The following is a 19,082-nucleotide window of genomic DNA, read 5'->3' as shown; positions in this document are numbered from 1 at the left end:
TAAGACTACTGATATTAGAATATGAATTGTGTGCTTTTATTTGCAGAACAAAAAACAATTATTATTAACGTTTTTTTTAATATAGTGCTTTTATCCAAAGCGTTTTACAACAATTCGCCAATGGTACAAACAACATTTGGAAAAATCATTAAGTGGTCCGCTGAGACCCTCAGCAATTTTCAAGTGGTCCGTGGAAAAAAAAAAAAAGTTTGAGAACCACTGATGTAGAGAACTAGCTCGATTACTTCACTGAAGTAATATTGAGCTGATGTATGGTATCAGAAAATACAAGAGATGCAACTTATCACACTTTGAAGTTAATACACTGAGTTTCATTTTTATGTTTATATTTCTATCTGAATGCTTTTTCTGGACTGTGCAGTGCACTGTTTTAACAAGACAACAATCTGAGATTTTTCATGCTTAGATAAGAGATTATTGCATGTTAACTGTACCCAATATCCTGTTGGTAAAGTGCACTGCTAGCCACTAAGAAAATGTGTTAGTACAGCATCTGTCTCCAGCCTCAAACTTTCACAGCAGGATGTTGGATGGGAAGACTGTATCTTGTCTCTTCATGCCTAGTTAAAGATGACCTGCAAACGAAAGAAATTGGGCTTCTGCCTTTTTGCTCCTTTTTCAATGTATAAAGGCCGCCTGAAAAATATTTTTCCCCTACTTGTTTCCTACTTTATTTCACATCTGTTTAGGCTAGAAGACCAGGAAGAAGAGTTAGTGTCTTATGATGGGGATTTTTAGTCAGATTGCTTAGAACACCAGTGGGCTTCAAAAAAAAAAAAAAAAAAAAGTTAAACACCCATTTAACTTCAATGACTAAACTCTGAATCTACTCAATGTACAGTATATACCACTCACACCCCTTCAATTAAAGAAAGGGCTTACAACAACCACCACCACCATGTGTGTTCCACTGGCCTTCCAACAAAGCCAGACTTTACATTCTCAACATTTCAAGGGGGGTGGGGGGGGATTAGCAATCTCTCTCCCCAGCTATCTATAAAAAGAAAGAAAGAAAGAAAGAAAGAAAGAAGGGAAAAACAAAGCATTTTCTCAGGTGTTCTTTATACATAAAGCAGAAAAAGGGCACAGGTCCAATTTTTAAGAAATCTGCAGGTCACTTAAGATTTTTAATAGTTATAGGTCATTACTACTTTTCTTTAACATACCTTGTACTGCAAGAAGCTGCTCTTCTGTAGTCCAACGGGCATTGATTTTCTGATTCAACTATTAAAATTAGAGAAATTACATACTAAGGTCATTAAAGCACATTCCAAACACATTGTAAAATATCTGAAAGTCATTATAAAAACAGATTTTAATGCCTTAATTTGTTTGATAGTTTTCCGTTTGCAGTAAGACTCGATTGCAAAGACTCAATCGTCACAGAGTAATAATCATCTTCATGAAGGTAAAAACATTGTTAGTTTACTGTTTAATATTAAATTGTATTATTAGAACATAATTTCTAAATTATTTTGCATTTTCAAGTAATATGCTCACCATTAGCTTCAGTAATTGAAAGAAAAAAAAAAACCCACCCCAATGCTTGTCACATGTTGGTGAAAGTAAAAACTAATTAGCTGACAGTTTCACCAGAAAAGCTGGTTTGTAATGGCACATGATTCAGCTCCCTAACTTCATGTATAATCATGCTAACCTCACTGCTTCTGTTGTCCCTCTATCCACTCCCACTTACCTCCCATTTAAAAGATTGAGGAAAAGCATATTTTGCTGACTTCCTCCAGAGAACCAACATATATACCATTACATGAATTTCAGTGTTCCAGTTAAACTGTTGGTGAAACACAAACACTGTTCAGCAGCAAACGACTCAAACTATACATTAATTTATCTTCCCACCAATCCAAGTGCAGTGCCACACATTCTAGCACATTATATTAGTTTACCTCAGGAGGTTTGAATTCTTCAATTCCACCTTCCATTTTTTGTTTCAGTGCACTGTTTACTTGCTTAGCATTTTGAACCTTGGTTTAAAAAAAAAAAAAAAAAAAAAAAAAATGTTAATCAGCTCCACAAAGAAATCTGATCACTTCATACAAACATCTCCACTAGGATTGCCACAAGTATGCCTCTTAAATTACAGAAGTAAACATTATGGTTTAATGCTTCTCTACTTTTAACTGCTACTTCACAGACAAATTATATTTTACCCTGGAGAGTGAATGAGAGAGAGACAACTAAGACAGTGTTCTTTGAAAGGCTGGTTAAAATTTGTCCACCAGGATTATGACAAACCAGGAGGAAGATAAAAGCTAACTTTCACAAAATTACATGTCTATATAGAATAAAAAATATTTCAGGATACTACAAACATCTTTTCATTTGATGCTCTTACATTTTTACTGAGTGAGAGAAATTCTATACATAAGTTGTTTCTCAGAAGGCTAGGTTCTCTCCTTCCCCAACAGAACTCTAAAAAGTGATGAGATATTTCTAGTCGCAGACTGCTTACTGGTTTTGTTGGCTTCAGGTTATGATCTCCTGATATAGTTCATTTTGGAATTATTTTTGTTTACAAAGGTGTATTTTCTAACTCACACTTGCACATCACTATTAAATTAAAATGTGCTGACTCAATGCACAGAGGAACACATATATGAGAAAATGGATTTGCATGGCTGGTTTGACAGCATGCAAGGGCTTGAATGCATGGGAAGGCATTGAGTATGGAGAAACTCTGTTGCACTCAGTCTAGGCAAAGAAAAAGCTGCACCCTTCCAACATTTTAAACAGAATACATCTGGATCCATGATTTTTCCAATGTTTTGAGGATTCCCCCATCCTACACACACACACTAAAAAAAGCTATAATATAGGATAAACAGATCACATCCACCCCCTATTAGATTTTATTCAGTTTAAAATCAGATAAGATGTTAAAATACAATAAGATTCTATTTCCCTCCAACATAGAAATTAAGAAGCTGTTGGGAGGATTACCCCTTGACAAGAATTAAATGTACATGTGTTTTTAGAAAGAGGTAAGTCCCACAAAATTATATCCTCAATAGTGGGCAAGGGTAGCATTAAAACAGAAGAGGTTATTTTCTAACTTCCAACCTATTATCAGTGTAGAACTAACAAATATAGGAACAATCAATTTAACAAGACACTTGTGTTGAAGCAACTGATACATGATTTCAGAAACCCCATAGAGGGATTAGGACAATGATTCTCAATCAGTGGCCCATTCAGCACATAGCTGCGGCCCATGTGACATCCTCAGGGCCTGACTGATAGTGTGTTTTTTGTATCTATATTGTGTGGATGTGGCCCACAAAACACAGAGAGCTGCATATGCAGCCCACAATGGTAAATAGGTTGAGAACAACTGGATTAGGAGAATACACACAGTCTCAGGAATTCACAGCAAACAAAACAAGACAGATGACCCAAAGTACCTGGCGCTTCAATGAGATTAGCTCCATGTCCAGCTGTCTAAGAATTGTGTTGGCTGCATTGGGGCTACAGGAAACTGCTACCACATCTTCCTGGGTCAGATACATGCCCTTAGGTGGACGACATTTAGAACGCTGCGAGTGATGGCGATGCTGTAAGCTCTGATACTCTCTTCTACCCAGCCCTATTTTACTGGTCTGAACAGGTTGTTCATTATTGCCCTTAAAAAGTTAGAAGAGGTTGGTGATTAAAGTACACAGCTTTTGAATACCAGGCAAGCAGCTTACACAAAAGAGAAAACTAGGCCATTTCTACAGCTACTCGAAAAGGGCATTAAAGCCTTAAGTTAGAGTTATGCTCTCAAGTCAGTTGTTGGATAAGTCTGTCGTCAACCTTTAACATATTAACATTTCTTTCAAACTCTACAGAGTATGGTTCCATTACAAAAACTGTATTTTCAATTGGGTTAGAGAAAGGTTAGCATACATACTATGAAAAAGGATGGAGTTTCCTAGCCTCCAATGCTTTAAAAAAAAAGTTACAGGTTAAAAAAAGTTACAGGTTATAAAATATGCTTTACATAAATCTAGGATCCTTAGTCTCTATATATTCTACATTAAAAAAAAATTTAAGGTTGCAAAGTGAAGCACTAGAGCTGGTTAAAAAAAAAAAAAAAAAGCCACCCATCAAGAATACTGTCTTGCTGAAATGGAAATGTTTCACAGGAAGATTTCTCGGTCTATAATGGACTCTGCTCAAAATAGGAGAGAAACAGGAAGAGAGACACTCTTCAGCCTGGTGGTTAGGGCCCGGGTTTGAGCCGTCTGCTCTGAGAACAGGGTTTTCCATCCCAGATTACTCTGAATGCATTCTAATACAGAAGGAACAAAGTTTGAAACCTTTAATTATTTCATGGAATGGAACTGTTTTCTGGACAGCCCTACCAAATGCCAGAATTAAGGTTGCCTGTGCAACCCTAATTCCCCCACCTCCACCCTTTGTACGTATGCATTATGACACAGCCTTTAATAACATGATCACTGGTTTTCCTACAGGACCTCGGCTTCATTCAGTCCACAGGATTTTGTCTCTATTGTTCAGTGTGTGGTTCTAGGCCTTATTTACAGCATAAAGTATGTATATATATATATATATATATATATATATAAGGTCTTGGATATATATCCTATTCAAGATCTTCACAAAATTTATCTTCACAAAATTCCTGTGAAATGAGGTACTATCCCCATTTTACAGTTTGGGCATAAAGTAAAAAAAAAAAAATCCATTAATTTCAGGTGCCGATTTGAGATGCTTAGGACCTGATTTTTTGCCATATTTTGCATTTTATAGCACTTGAAATAGTCTAATACAGCTCCCATTAACTTCATAATGCAGTCAATGCACATCTGCAAATCAGGATCCAGGGCCTGAAGTCAGAAAATGAGGAACACATGATGAGGGAGCATCTCTGAAAAGTTTGGTTTAAGTGATTTGCTCAGCATCACATAGGATCTGTGTGGCAAAGGCAGCGATAGAATCCAATTCTCCAGGGCAGCATTCAACTGTCTTAATAATGAAACTATCCTTTCTATTCCTGCAACCCCCCCAACTCATGCACTATACACTTTTCAGTTCCTACAACAAATGAGGCGGGGGTCCTACAGACAACAGCCTTCTTTACTACACAACTCCGATTCATCTCCAAAGCAGGTCCATCTGGCACACTGATGGAATGAGACAGAGTTCCTGTGGAAAAAACAGTATGATCATGTAACTGAAGTCTATGAATGCATATGCACAAGAGTGCTGAATTAGGATTGCATGGACAATCCTAATTCTGGCATTTCCTAACTTGTGAGTGCTTGATTTTGCAACTTTAATAATGTTCTTTTACATAGTTTGCAATTTCTTAGGTTTTAAAGAAACTGAAAATATAAAAATTCTACCAAAATGATACCCCATGGTTCATCAGCAAGGGTGGAACCTTCTGATCCATCACAGAGATCTCTGCCATCTAAGCTAACTGAGTAACTGACCATAGTGATAGGCTGTCATCCTGTATTCCTCCTTGGGGAATTCTGCACCACTGCACATGCAGAATTTTGCAGAAATTAACATTGCATGCGCAGAATTTCCTTTCCCCCACAGACATGGGCTGCTGGACCAGCAGAGCCCAGCTCACACATAGAAGACACTGCTGGGGGGGAGGGGGAGAGAGGGTTCCCGGCAGCTGCAGTTCCCAGCATGCCCTGAGGCAAGGAGAGGGTGGCATGCAGGAAACTCCATGCAAACTTAGGACTGAGCATCATGCAGTTTCTCCCTCTGGATCCCTGGGCTTTGGGGAGGAGGGGTTGTGAGTGGCTGGCCACCCCAGCTAAGTGTGTGTGGGGGGGAGGGGAGGAGGAGGAGAGAGAGAGAGCGAGCAGAGAAACAGGAACTGGGTTGTTATAGGGGTTTCTTTAACTCTCTACTCCTGGGGGAACTTATGTGCATGTCTGTATTGTTACAGACATACTTGCTGACAGGTATTTTGAAATAAATTACCAAAATAATTAGGGCTGTCAAGCTATTAAAAACATTAATTGCGATTCATCGTGCAATTAAGAAAAATAATTGCAATTAATCACATGATTAATTGCACTGTTAAACAATAGGATGCCATTTGTTTAAATAGTTTTGGATGTTTTCTACATTTTCAAATATATTGATTTCACTTACAACACAATACAAAGTGTACAGTGCTCACTTTATATTTATTTTTGATTACAAATATCTGCACTGTAAAATACAAAAGAAATAGTATTTCAATTCACCTAACACAAGTACAGTAATGCAATCTCTATCACGAAAGCCCAACTTAAATATGTAGAATTATGTACAAAGATAACTGCACTCAAAAATAAAACAAAGTCCACTCAGTCCTACTTCTCGTTCAGCCAATCATTCAGACAAAAAAGTTTGTCTAAATTTGCAGGAGATAATGCTATCCACTTCCTGTTTACAGTATCACCTGAAAGCGAGAACAAGAGTTTGCATAACACTGTTGTAGCTGGCGTCGCAAGATATTTACATGCCAGATGCACTAAAGATTCATATGTCCCTTCATGCTTCAGCAACCGTTCCAGAGGAATGTGTCCATGCTGATGACGGGTTCTGCTCGATAATAATCCAAAGCAGTGCGGACCAACGCACATTCATTTTCATCCTCTGAGTCAAAGGCCACCAGCAGAAGGTTGATCATCTTTTTTGCTGATTCAGGTTCTGTAGTTTCCGCATTGGAGTGTTGCTCTTTTAAGACTTCCAAAATCTGAGAGGGAGGAGGTATGGAGCATGCTTTTAGAAGGCACTTCAGATTCTTAAACTTTAACTCGAATGATGTAGCTGTCTTAGAAATCTCACACTGGTACCTTCTTTGCATTTTGTCAAATCTGCAGTGAAAGTGTTCTTAAAATGAACAACTTGTGCTGGGTCATCATCTGAGACTGCTATAACATGAAATATATGGCAGAATGCGGGTAAAGCAGAGCAGGGGACATACAATTCTCCCCCAAGAAGTTTAGTCACAAATTTAATTAATACATTATTTTTTTTTAAATGAGCATCATCAGCATGGAAGCACGTCCTTTGGAATGGTGGCCAAAGCATGAAGAGACATAGGCTAAACATTCGTATCTGGCATGTAAAGACCCTGCAATGATGGCTACAAAAGTGCCATGCGAACACCTGTTCTCACTTTCAGGTGACATTGTAAACAAGAAGCAGGCAGCATTATCTCCTGTAAATGTAAACAAACTTGTTTGTCTTAGTGAATGGCTGAACAAGAAGTAGAACTGAGTGGACTTGTAGGCTCACTTTTTTGTTTTTAGTGCAGTTATGTAACAAAAAAAAAATCTATATTTGTAAGTTGCACTTTCACGATAGAGAGATTGCACAACAGTACTTGTATGAGGTGAATTGAAAAACACTTTCTTTGGTTTGCCATTGTTACAGTGTAAATATTTGTAATAAACAATATAAAGTGAGCAGTCTACTTTGTAAACTGTGTTGTAATTGAAATAAATATATTTGAAAATGGAGAAAACATCCAAAAATATTTAATAAATTTCAATTGGTGTTCTATTGTTTAACAGTGCAATTGAAACTGCGATTAGTCACGATGAATTTTTTTTAGTTAATCGCATGAGTTAACTATGATTAATCAACAGCCCTAAAAATAATTGAAATTGGCGTGATTATGTAGTGTTAGTTTGACAAATAAGATTTGCAAAATTTTAAAATTTTGTTCAGAATTTTTAGTTTTTTGGCACAGAATGCCCCCAGGAGTACCTGTATGTGAGCAAACACTAGAAGGGAATGAGACCCACTGTCAGAAATTTGCTGACATCAGAGAATTGGTAAAATTCAAGAAACTCTGGTTCCATTTTTTGGGGGGGGGGGAGCGGAGGATGTTCTAGAGGGCACAGACTTTTGCCCCATTCCTCCCACCCCCCCCTCCCCCCGAAAGCCGGACCTCTTCACCCATCCCTGGCTCCTTGTCCCAGTCCCATTCTCCTTGTCTACCCGGCCCCAGTTTCTGCTCCTCATCCCAGTCCCTTGCCAGCACCTTCTGGGATCCTTGACAGATCTGTCTCTCCTCCCACATTGGTTCCCAGTCCCAGTTTCTTTCTCTAGGATCCTAGCCAATTTTAGTCCCCTGAATCCCTGGCTCCTTGTCCAAGTCTTTGTCCAGCCAGTTCCAATTCTCCCTCCACACACCAGTTCCTTGTTAGATCTCAGTGCCCGCCCCCCCCACCAGCTCCCAGTTCTCATGCTTAGCTAAGCAGTCAGTCAGTCAGTCCGTCCCAGTCTTCCCCCTCCAACATCCAGTCACATTTCCCATCCCACCCTCCACTCTTAGTCTCCTTGGACTCCTTGCCCCAATCTATTCCTTTTCCTCCCCAGTGCTACTTTTGTCCCCTTAGCACTGAAGTCAGATGGATTCCTTCTCCTTGCTGCCCAAGTGCCACCATGTATACGTGTGTCACTGTGCGCACAGACGAGAGAGTGTTTCTCTGTTCTCATTTCCAGTGCCCAGCCCCAGCCAGGAGCAGCCACTACAGGGAAAGTGCCTCTGAGCGAGCATGGCCCTGGGCTGACACACGCTCAGTCACTCCGTGGGGCTGGTGCACATGCAGTCTGGTCAGCACTAGAAGCTGAGAGAGGCGCTCAAGCACGCTCACTGAGGATACACTCTTTGGCTGTTAGTTCTAGCAAGTCTCCGAGCCTCTGCACAAGTACTCAGTTTAACTTTCCAGTTTTTCAAAGGCTTATAACTTTGCCAAATGTGCGTGGAATTCCACAGGGGCAACAAAAAACATTAACTGCATAGGAGCTCGTAGGACCACATTTTTAAAAGGTATTTAAGTGTTGCTGAGCTCAGCATTGCTAGTATGATTTAAGAGCCTAAATCTCATTTTCAAAAGGGAGTTAGGCATGTAGAAGTCTAAATCTCATCACACTGAGCATAGCAACACCTGAATACCTTTACAAATCTGCACCTAAAACATTTTTTTAAAAAATAACAGAGGGGTAGCCGTGTTAGTCTGAATCTGTAAAAAGCAACATAACTATGCTCCCAATACTTCTGTTAGTTTTAAAGGTGTCACAGGACCCTCTGTTGCTTTTAAAAATAAGTTTGCTTTGCCCATGTTAAAAAAAAAAAAAAAACACAACAAACCCACAATGTATTACTCCCTAGCCTCATTCTCTAGAACCGCTGAATCATTTTGACTGACAATTTTCCAAAAGCCTAAAGCAAAGACCCGGGTTTTTGTTTTTGCTTTCCTCAGCATGGGCCAGGGGTCACTTGCAGGTTTAAACTAGTGTAAATGGTGGATTCTCTGTAACTTGACGTCCCTCAAATCACGATTTAAAGACTTCAATAACTCAGCCAGTGGTTATGGGTCTATTACAGGGGTGGGTGGGTGAGGTTCTGTGGCCTGCAATATACAGGAGGTGACTGGATAATCATGATGGTCCCTTCTGGCCGGAAAGTCTATGAAAGCATCAGCCAACTATAATTATATGCAAAAAACTAAGTTAAAAGAACCTGGTGTTAAAGTTGCACAGCCAAGCAGTCAAGGAAGTGCAAAAATTAAGGTTTCTTCCTGGCAGCACCTCCTAACTTTTGAGTGCTTGACTCTGCAACCTAATGACTGTTCTTTTAACTTTGTGTTTAATATATACTTACACTTCTCTATGATCTTAGTTACAGATTATTAAATTAATTCCTGAATTGCTCCACAGGTTCTGGGGGTGGGGTGTGGAGGGGGGACAAACAAACAAAAAAACCCTCAACCTCTCTCAAATCTGCTTGCCTACTTCATTATTTATAGGACTATCACTGTTCCCTTTCAGTTTTCTGCCATCCCATATTGCCATCTGCATACTGTATTTGTTCCTTCTCTTCCTCCCCTCTCCTCTAACTCTAGTATACATTTCTCCCTTAAATTTCTATGGGCTTCTCTTCACTACTGGGAAGATCGACGCTCGATTTAGCAGGTCTAGTGAAGATCCGTTAAATCGACGGCAGTGTGCTCTCCAGTCAACCCCGGTACTCCAGCTCTCCGAGAAGAGTAAGGTAAGTCGATGGGAGAGTGTCTCCCATCAATGCAGCGCAGTGAAGACACCGCGGTAAGTTGACCTAGGCTACGACAACTTTAGCTACTTTATTCATGTAGCTAGAGTAGAGTAATTTAGGTCGATTTACCCCAGTAGTGAAGACAAGCCCTATGTTGTGATGTTGTGTACCTTCCTCTCTCCACTACAGGATGTTTCGTTCTACCTTAGTGGTCTCATGGAAATTTTGTAATAGATATATGCTTTAGAATAGATCAAAACCAGAGTTTTTAAAAAAGGATCTACACATCTTTTGATGACTCTACTTTTCATTTTTGAAGCAACAGCCATAGCTTACCTGTAGACTACTCTAAAAATTATGATTTTTGTTTTATAAAATTTAGGATTTTTCTACTTGGCTTAATTTTGCTTAGAAAGTCAAGGTATGTAAGAATCAGAAACATCAGACCACAAAATAAATCTTGATTTAGGTCTGACAAACTTCTTAGTCTATCTGGCCAGTTTCTACAAACTTGTTAGTTATTTTTAGACTCTAATTTTATTCTGTATCATATTTAATGGTTCAAATACAGTAATTCATGAAAGCAAATTGGGCAAGTCTTTAAAAGTAGCTTGTCCTCTTTTTGGGGCGCTGAATCCAAAAGAGGACATTAGAGCATTCCCCCATTAGGAAGGGAGGAACAAGAGAGGCAGAAAGACTCTCTCCGCTGGATTTGTGCTATACCAATTCCAAAAAATGTTGAAGGACACACAAGACAGTGGCAAAACTAAGACTAAGATCCATCTCTTTGGACTCCCAGACCAATACCCTATCTGCTGGACCAGTCTATGTTCCAGGTTTCTTTTGGCAGAGATACAAAGTTGTATTAGCAGTGCTATTCCTTTAGTGTCTTTGAAAGGACCCTTGCAAATTTGTGATTTTCTCCCCCACACACACACAAAAAAAAAAAAAAAAAAAAAAATTATTATTTTTTTTAAACCAGCAAAATTTTCTAATATTTAGAAATGTTTTCTCTCTCCTGTGGTTTGGAAGACCCAAATGTGCTAAGATAACTAAGGAAACTTACTAAATACAAAGGCCTTGGCTACACTTGCAAGTTACAGCGCAATAAAGGAGCCCCGGGCGCACTAGCTCACTTCCCATCCACACTGGCAAGGCACGTAGAGCGCTCTGACTCCGCAGCTACAGCACTGCTGATACTCCACCTCGGTGAGTGGAATAACGTTTGCTGCTCCCCTGCTGGAGCACCATGGCGCCAGTATGAACGAGGTGTTGCATTACTGCGCTCTGATTGACCTCTGGAAACGTCCCATAATCCCCTTAAATCAAGTGGCCACGCTTGTCATTGTTTTGAACTCGCTATAGGAATGCTGATATGCCCTTTCAAAGCTTCGTTTCTGACAACTGGTTGCTTATCCGCTCTGGGACCAAGGAATGCTGCTTGCTTTGAGTGAGTGAGGTCTGCTGCTGTCTGAACTTACAAGACAGCATGCTGACACGCTCTCAGCCCCCTAAAAACCCACTCTCTCTCCCTCCACATACACACAGCACACTCCCTGTCACACTCCACCCCACCCCCCGCATTTGAAAAGCACGTTGCAGCCACTTGCATGCTGGGATAGCTACCACAATGCTCTGCTCTTTGTGGCATTGCAAGAGCTGCTAATGTGGCCACGCCAGTGCGCTTCCAGCTGAGAGTGTAAACACTCGGCAGCGTTTTCCCTGCTGCGGTCCCCAAAGGCTGGTTTAACTCCCAGCGCTCTACAACTGCAAGTGTAGCCATGCCCAAAGTTGTGTAAATATGTATAGTTTTTTCCTCTAGATTTTCAGTTTTAATAACCTTTAGAGTCTTATTTGCAAGAACAGAAGGTAAAGGGACACCACACTTCTGACTATAAAGTTTTTAAAGATTAAAGATACTTTTACAGATACGAAAGAATTTCCTTCCCTCTTAAAGGGACATAGTAAGGTCATATCCACCATAATTTCTACTAGAAAGAAGTATTAAAACAAATTAAAGATAGATATATAGATATCCTCATTGCTTTGAATGAAGAGGACATGCTATACTTTGAGAAACACCACTTTGTATTTTAATGAACAAAGAAAGTACTTGATATCCAATTACTCAGCATCAGTAAGAAACTGGAAAGAGCATTTGACAGAACAGCCAAACAAGTGTCTCTTATTGATTAGTCGTGACCTATTCTTTGAAATTTCTTCGCACTGGCTGATCAGCAATTTCTTTACTTCTCTCTCAAAAAAGAGGGGTGTTACATAGAAGACTGAAATTGTCTCAGCAAATGAAATAGTAAAGGTTAGCTTCATTCAAAAAGCATCAAAAGCGTCTATATTTTAAACATGATATGAGGACTTCACCATGTTGGAAGTTATACTCTTTACAGAAGGCATCATGGAAAAATTACTAACATTCATTGTAATTAGAGTGTTACCTCCTTTTTGGTTTCTTTTTTGGGATCATAATCACTATCGTTTCCATCCATTGGATGTGCTTCTTCCACATCATCATCACTGAGGATAGACAACAGATGAGTAAACTTGGTCCTATTAGCCTGTTGTTCCACTATTTTTGCTGACACTATCTACAAATTATACAGTTTACATACATTCTAAATAATGTTATAGTCATACTGTTACAAGACACACACACACAGACCGGAGTTATGGTTATTTTGGAATTTCTTTTTAAGATGTAGTACACCCTGGAGGCATTTTTCTTTTGTTAAGCTTGTGTATGTTGCCAGTAACAACAGCTGGAAAAAAATATTCTTCTCTTGGAAAAAAAGCTAAGCAGGAAGACTTGGATACATTTGGATTCCAGTTTATGATGTTTAGGCAATAGCACTTCTGGTGAAATGAAAAGTAAAAAACACACTCAGGAAGTTCAGTGTGTCTGTAATAACTGGAAAGTCTAACTAGACTGAAAGCAAATGGATTTGATTTTGTAGTCCTTAAGTGACAGGGTCACTAATTATTTTGAATTTATTTAAAAGGCTTGCCTCCTTATGATAATATGTAGTTAGAACCTTTGCCTCTAAACAACTAAATAGACCTCCATTTTTATGGTAACTACTGTTTTTTAGAATAATAATTGCATGTTAAAATTTATTTTTAAATTGAAGGCTATTTAAAGGTTTAAAAACATAGTACTGTAAACTGCAGAAAGCCAGTAAAACAATATCACTGGACATTTCAGCAATTTGTAGTTGTTTAGTTACCTATTCCTTCCCTCCTAATCCCACCCCCAACCAACATTTCTAAGTCTTGTTTCATAGGACTTGTTTCACAGGACGATTTGCTAACCAGTCTGCTGTGCAGCTACTGCATTCGCCACAGAGTTGTTTACTTCCTAGAGCACAAGTAAAATACAGTTTGTCTGTTGAATGGGCATAGGTCTAAACTAGTGGTACTCTCACCATTAGAAATGGCCTCTTCAGGTTAGAGTTGAAGCATATGGTCAGAAAAATGCTGCCATATCTGTACCTAAACAAAGAACTTCACTCTCGGGCAATTAGTTATTTAAAAGTATTCAACCCACCTGTCACCTTGATTATTTCTATTGGCTAGTTTTCGAGCCTGTCGATCCATCAAGCTTGTCCTAGAGCGAGTTTTTTTCCACGAATAGTAATATTTTACAAGGCTTGCAATAGTCTTGTCTGGAAGCTAGAAGAATTAGTTCAAATATTTTTTAAAAAATGTAAACTATGTAAACTAGTAGCTGAAGCATAATTACCTTACAATAACCCTTATACGAATGCTTTCTTAATTTTCCATGCATTTAGAGAAAGGAGAAAACACTTCTGTTTTTCCACTTAAAAGGCTATTTCATGCATTAACCAAACAAATCTCATGCCACTTCTGTAAATAAATTGAGAGGTTTTACAGCTCTAAAAGGCTGAATAATACAGAAGCAAAAACTGAATTTACGTTTCTTAGAGTTCTTTGGAGTACAAACCCTATCTTTGAATATGTTTATATGGTACTTAGCACAATGGGGCTTTATTCTGATAGGAGCCTTCAGACTAAAAATATTTATATTAAATAATAGTTATAACCATAAATATTACCTTACCATTTGTTGGATCCTGTGAAAACTCTTCCCATGGAAACTAAAAGCTTGTTCAAACAGGACTTTATCCTCAACTGTCCATTCATCAGGGAAAGGAGTGAAATTAGGGAGATCCGCAAGGGACTTCTCAATGTTATGTTTATGCCAGAACAACATGCCAAGTGCCTTTGAAAAGAAATAATCCATTTTTGATTTTAGCTGACTTGTTCAAAGCACACTTTAGAAAGTTATATTTAACATAGGGTTTTTTAATGTGACTAAGTATCTGACATCAGAACCCCCACTATCAAAAGAAATTCACACTTGAGCTTCTCTTCTATTGTGCCTATGTAATACAGCTTAAAAGATTCTTTCCACAGATACTCTGATCAGTGGGCACTTTAGCATTCCATCCATGCTGCAATACCTGGACCAGTCAGTCAATTAGAGGTCAGTGTGGCAGCATCACCTCTGAATTAGTTAGCATAGAATAGTGGTAGGCTCAAAATCTGATCTACTTTCTCCCTCTACAAACAGATATAGACTATGTAGTTCTTTACAGACCTTCCTGGGCCCAACTCCCAGCCCATTCAAACAAAAAGATTTCTGCTGTTCAGTGACCAGAAAGCTTCCCAGCCCTCTACCCTCACCTGTTGCATGTGCACATGCAGTAAAAATATTCATTAGGGAGACAAGGTATTTGCAGTTTTAAAAGGCTGCTAGTGAGTAAATAAAATACAATTTTGAAACTCTGAATACATCCTGAATGTCCTTTTAACAATCCCCCACCTCTCAAATAAAAACACTGCCTGGCTTGTGTTGGGCATTTCCATTGTCCATGGCTGTGTATGATACACCATAAAACAGACAATTTTAAATAAATCTCTTTACTGGGTGTAACTAGAGAGTAATCGCTCTCTATTTCTGATAAAGACTCTAGAACAACTGGAGACTTCTCCCCCATCCCCTAAAACACACACACACACACACAAAAACCTTCATAGATTTTGCACCAAGGCTTGTTCAGGACTTGGGGAATACTCAAACAGAACTGACTAAATTAGTTTCATACACAGTGTATATGATCAATAACAGCTCATCAAGTCTCAGTGCCTTGATTTAATTGATCTACCAGCTTTTCCCCTGACAACATTTTTCCACTGTAAGCACAAACTACCAGCAGTTTGTGTATGCAGACCTTCTCACAAGCACTGTATCTTTTTCCTGAAGAGCACTGGAAAAAACAGTACAAGCTAAACTTTTTTTTCTGTACACATTCTAGACACCACAACATTGTCTGCCTCTCCTTCCAACAATACAGACTTAAATAGCCACGTATTGCAATGAGTTCTCATGACTAAGGTTTCGTTATTATTTGCCCTACTCTTCTTCCCCAAAACAAGGTTATACAACAAGATGTTTTACTGGTACACCAATAACTCAACTTCTGTTTTCGGTTACCCTTACTTTTACTGTATTCATTCACTTGGTAATTTTTTAAATACAAACTTGCTACAGTTCTTAGTCATTAGTGTGAACTAGCAACGTTTACCTATACTGTTTTTCATGGGATAGTGATTAAAGAGTAGTAAAACCAAAACCAAGCTTTAACTACAACCTCCAAACACTGCAAGTTTTGAAACTTTGATAGTGTTTTTCTTGCTTTGAAACATGCCAGTTAATTATTTTTGTATCACCCCACTAGCTGAAATGCCTCTGCAACATGGAGAGCATTGAATCAATGTTAGCATTTAAAAATATTTAAAATTCTTAATTCCAAAATGCACAAGTCCATACCCAAAATTGCTTGCCTAAGAAATTTTTTTTAAGTTACATAAACACACAATTACATGACATGCCCAGTGTACCGAAACATACCAAACCTTTCAAACTGTGCATTACAAGCTGAGCATGTCATAAAAATAAAGAACTCAATCTTTTGTAGAGAATCCAGACCACAACAGTATGCAGATCCATAAAACTGCAGTGTTTGCTGCCACGCCTGAAGAGAGATAGCATTAGTTAATGGAAGCCAGATGAAAAAAAGTGAGTTGTGTTATACTCACAGTAAACGCCACATTAAAAATCATTCATAGAACTTACCTGTTCCACATTGTATCCATGTTTTTCCTTTGCTATTGCAATATATTCGTCCACTGTAAGAAAGCAATGCCAGAATTAATTTATCTGAAAGTGTTAGTTCTGCTATAAAACTACAAAAAGTTAATCACTTAAATGTAGCAAAGCAGAGGTGCAATTATGGATAACTGATATCAAAGTTTTGATTATATGTTTCAATCCTTCTTCCCTACCTTTCGTATATTGCTTGTTTTCACAGGGCCTGATCTTGCAAAAGCTTATGCATGTGCTTAACTTTACACACTACATGGAGTCGGTGAGGTTTCTTGAAGTGTGTAAAATTGAAGCAGTGCAGAAACTATTTTCCTTTGTTTGTACAGTGCCTGTATTGTAGGGACTACAGTAATAAACTGTACATAATGGTCTCCACTAAGATACTTATGTCAATTTTAACAATATTTAATTAGTTACCAGAGATTTGTTGATCGAGTGATCTTTTACCGATCTCACCGCTGGGGACTTTCAAAGAGTGGAGAATTGGGACATTTCAAAAGAGAATTGAGAACTTTTATTTTAAACATAGTATATTAAACAGTCAGTTAATCTAAAAAACCCCACCCAGCCACAGCTGCATAATCTCACAGGTCCTTAGTTTTTAATCCCTTGATTATCAGCATTATATTTAGCCATCCATGGAGTCAACTGTCAATAGAAGTGTATATATGAAAGTCTGACCATTACCTTACCAACAGTAAATTTGTGACTTAACTGCTATACTCTACTTATGTCTAGCCAAAATGCTTGGACCAAGTATCTGTCACTGACCTTAAATACAATAACTCCTCACTTAACGTTGTCCCGGTTAACGCTGTATCGTTATTACGTAGCTGAACAATTAGAGAACATGCTTGTTTAAAGTTGCGCAATGCTCCCTTATAATGTTGTATGGCAGCCGCCTGCTTGCAGAAAGAGCAGCCCGTTGGAGCTAGCTGGTGGGGGCTTGGAACCAGGGTGGACAGGCAGCGGCCCCATAAGCTCCCCGTGCGACAGCCGCCCAGCAGGCTATCAACTGCGGGGAAGTTCAGCTGTCCTTCCCCCACACTGCCGTGTGCTGCTCTTGCCCTCTGCCTTGGAGCTGCTCCTGGGAGCCTCCTGCTTGCTGTGCAAGCGGGTGGGGAGGAGGGAGAGAGAGGAGTGCTAATGTCAGGGTGTCCCCCTCCCCCTGTACCCCATCTCCACAGAGCGGGGGGAGGAGGACCCCACAGGGCTCAGGACAGATGGCGCTTGCTGGCAGCAGCTGCTGTCTCAACTTGCTGATCTACTTAAAAAGGCAGTGTACTTAGAGTGGGGTCAGCGTACTTAAAGGGGCAATGCGCGTCTCTCTTTCACTCTCTCTCACACACACACACACACACACACACAGTGTGTCTCTCTGTCTCTCTCTGCCATGCTGTGTCTCCTTCCTCCATTCGTGCTGCCGTGTAGAGTGGGAGGCAACATTAACAACAATGTGTTAACTCTTGAGGGCTCAGCCGAGTGCTAGTTCCCAGGAAATGCCTTATTACTAAATGAAATATCCCACCCTCTGACTCCACCACCTCTCTTTTGTCTGGTGAAAAAAAAAATTTCCCTGGAACCTAATCTGCCCAATTTACATTAATTCGTATGGGGAAACTGGATTCGCTTAACATCGTTTTGCTTAAAGTAGCATTTTTCAGGAACATAACATTAAGTGAGGAGTTACTGTATTCTCCAATATTAATTGACCCACCCTCACAACTGAAGAGTAAAGGGACATTCCTTGTAATTGGAAGGTGACAGATTTAAAAAGTGATTATAAATTTATATGGATAACAAAAATCTTAATGCGATAGCTGTAAGTATTAAAAAGATAAAACCAGAGATTTGGAAAGGATATAAACCCTCAAGCTTTTGGGCTTACGTCAATTTGTTACTACTGTGATTAGGAGGAAACTTTCTCTGGGGTCAGGTTCTCATAACTGCCTAGTGCAAGGTTTCTTCCTCTGAAGCATATACTGCTAGAGGCAAGATACTGGACAAGACTGACCACTGGTCAGATCTAGTAAGATAATTCCTATATTTTGATTATCTTCTTAGGTGATGAAACAGAATAAACGCTACTTTTCCAGTAAGAGGGCAACAGGTATCTATGTCTGCATAAGGTCTTCCCCTTGAACTGGTCCCCACTGCATTTCCTCCATGGTAACTCATCTATGCAGACTTCCATAGCAACACATTTTCTTCTGGAATTGTACAACGAAATTTCTCAAGATTACATCTTTTGCCCTACTATTAATATATGTTGTAGAGACCAGTGGTAACAATAGATGCATTTCAAGAGGTCTGAAGGCTTGATTAGACATCAAAGCCTTCTTCCCAACCACAGGATGATAGAAACATTCCACCTTTCCTTTCCCAAAATCCCCTGAATGAGAAATAAGTGGGGGGCGGGGGGGGAGAGAGAGACACACATCAGCTTGTTTGTTTCATACGCAGTATAACTTATGCAACTTTCCCACACTGCAAGAGGGATTATGTGCTAAAAATTAGAAGTAGACAGTTCATCAGAAGCAATGAATCAGTTCTAGTTAATAGAGTACAATTTTTCTTGGGAGAAGAGGACTTACACTTGGCATCTGGAATACTATGGTATGGAGACCACACAAGCATCCCTCCATTGTCTTTATCAGTATATTTTGTAGCACCTGTAAGAAAAGTTGTCTTTTAGTGTTTATTAATAAGACCTAAAGAACAGTGCATTCACTGTTCCATTCTATATGCATCCGAAGAAGTGGGCTGTAGTCCACGAAAGCTTATGCTCTAATAAATTTGTTAGTCTCTAAGGTGCCA

At 39.2% G+C, this 19,082-nt stretch overlaps 1 protein-coding gene across 2 annotated transcripts in view; it reads right to left on the bottom strand.

The window, feature by feature from the left end:
• RCOR3 (REST corepressor 3) overlaps window positions 1–19,082 on the bottom strand; it is a 36,613-nt gene that overhangs the window by 9,868 nt on the left and 7,663 nt on the right. Inside the window, exons 3-11 of one of the 2 annotated variants that reach the window (XM_054021675.1) lie at window positions 18,860–18,937; window positions 16,236–16,288; window positions 14,157–14,318; window positions 13,623–13,747; window positions 12,517–12,595; window positions 3,444–3,662; window positions 1,929–2,006; window positions 1,188–1,245; window positions 21–596 (exon numbers count right to left, since the gene is read on the bottom strand). In XM_054021675.1, the coding sequence (XP_053877650.1) occupies window positions 586–596; window positions 1,188–1,245; window positions 1,929–2,006; window positions 3,444–3,662; window positions 12,517–12,595; window positions 13,623–13,747; window positions 14,157–14,318; window positions 16,236–16,288; window positions 18,860–18,937 (863 nt within the window). In that variant the 3' untranslated portion in view covers window positions 21–585. Of the gene's footprint in view, window positions 1–20; window positions 597–1,187; window positions 1,246–1,928; window positions 2,007–3,443; window positions 3,663–12,516; window positions 12,596–13,622; window positions 13,748–14,156; window positions 14,319–16,235; window positions 16,289–18,859; window positions 18,938–19,082 lie in introns of those variants that run through there. The other variant, XM_054021674.1, reaches the window with a different exon arrangement.

Source organism: Malaclemys terrapin, chromosome 3 (genome assembly GCF_027887155.1).
Source record: "Malaclemys terrapin pileata isolate rMalTer1 chromosome 3, rMalTer1.hap1, whole genome shotgun sequence".
Taxonomy (NCBI): Eukaryota; Metazoa; Chordata; order Testudines; family Emydidae; genus Malaclemys; species Malaclemys terrapin.
This window is presented reverse-complemented; position numbering and strand designations above follow the sequence as displayed.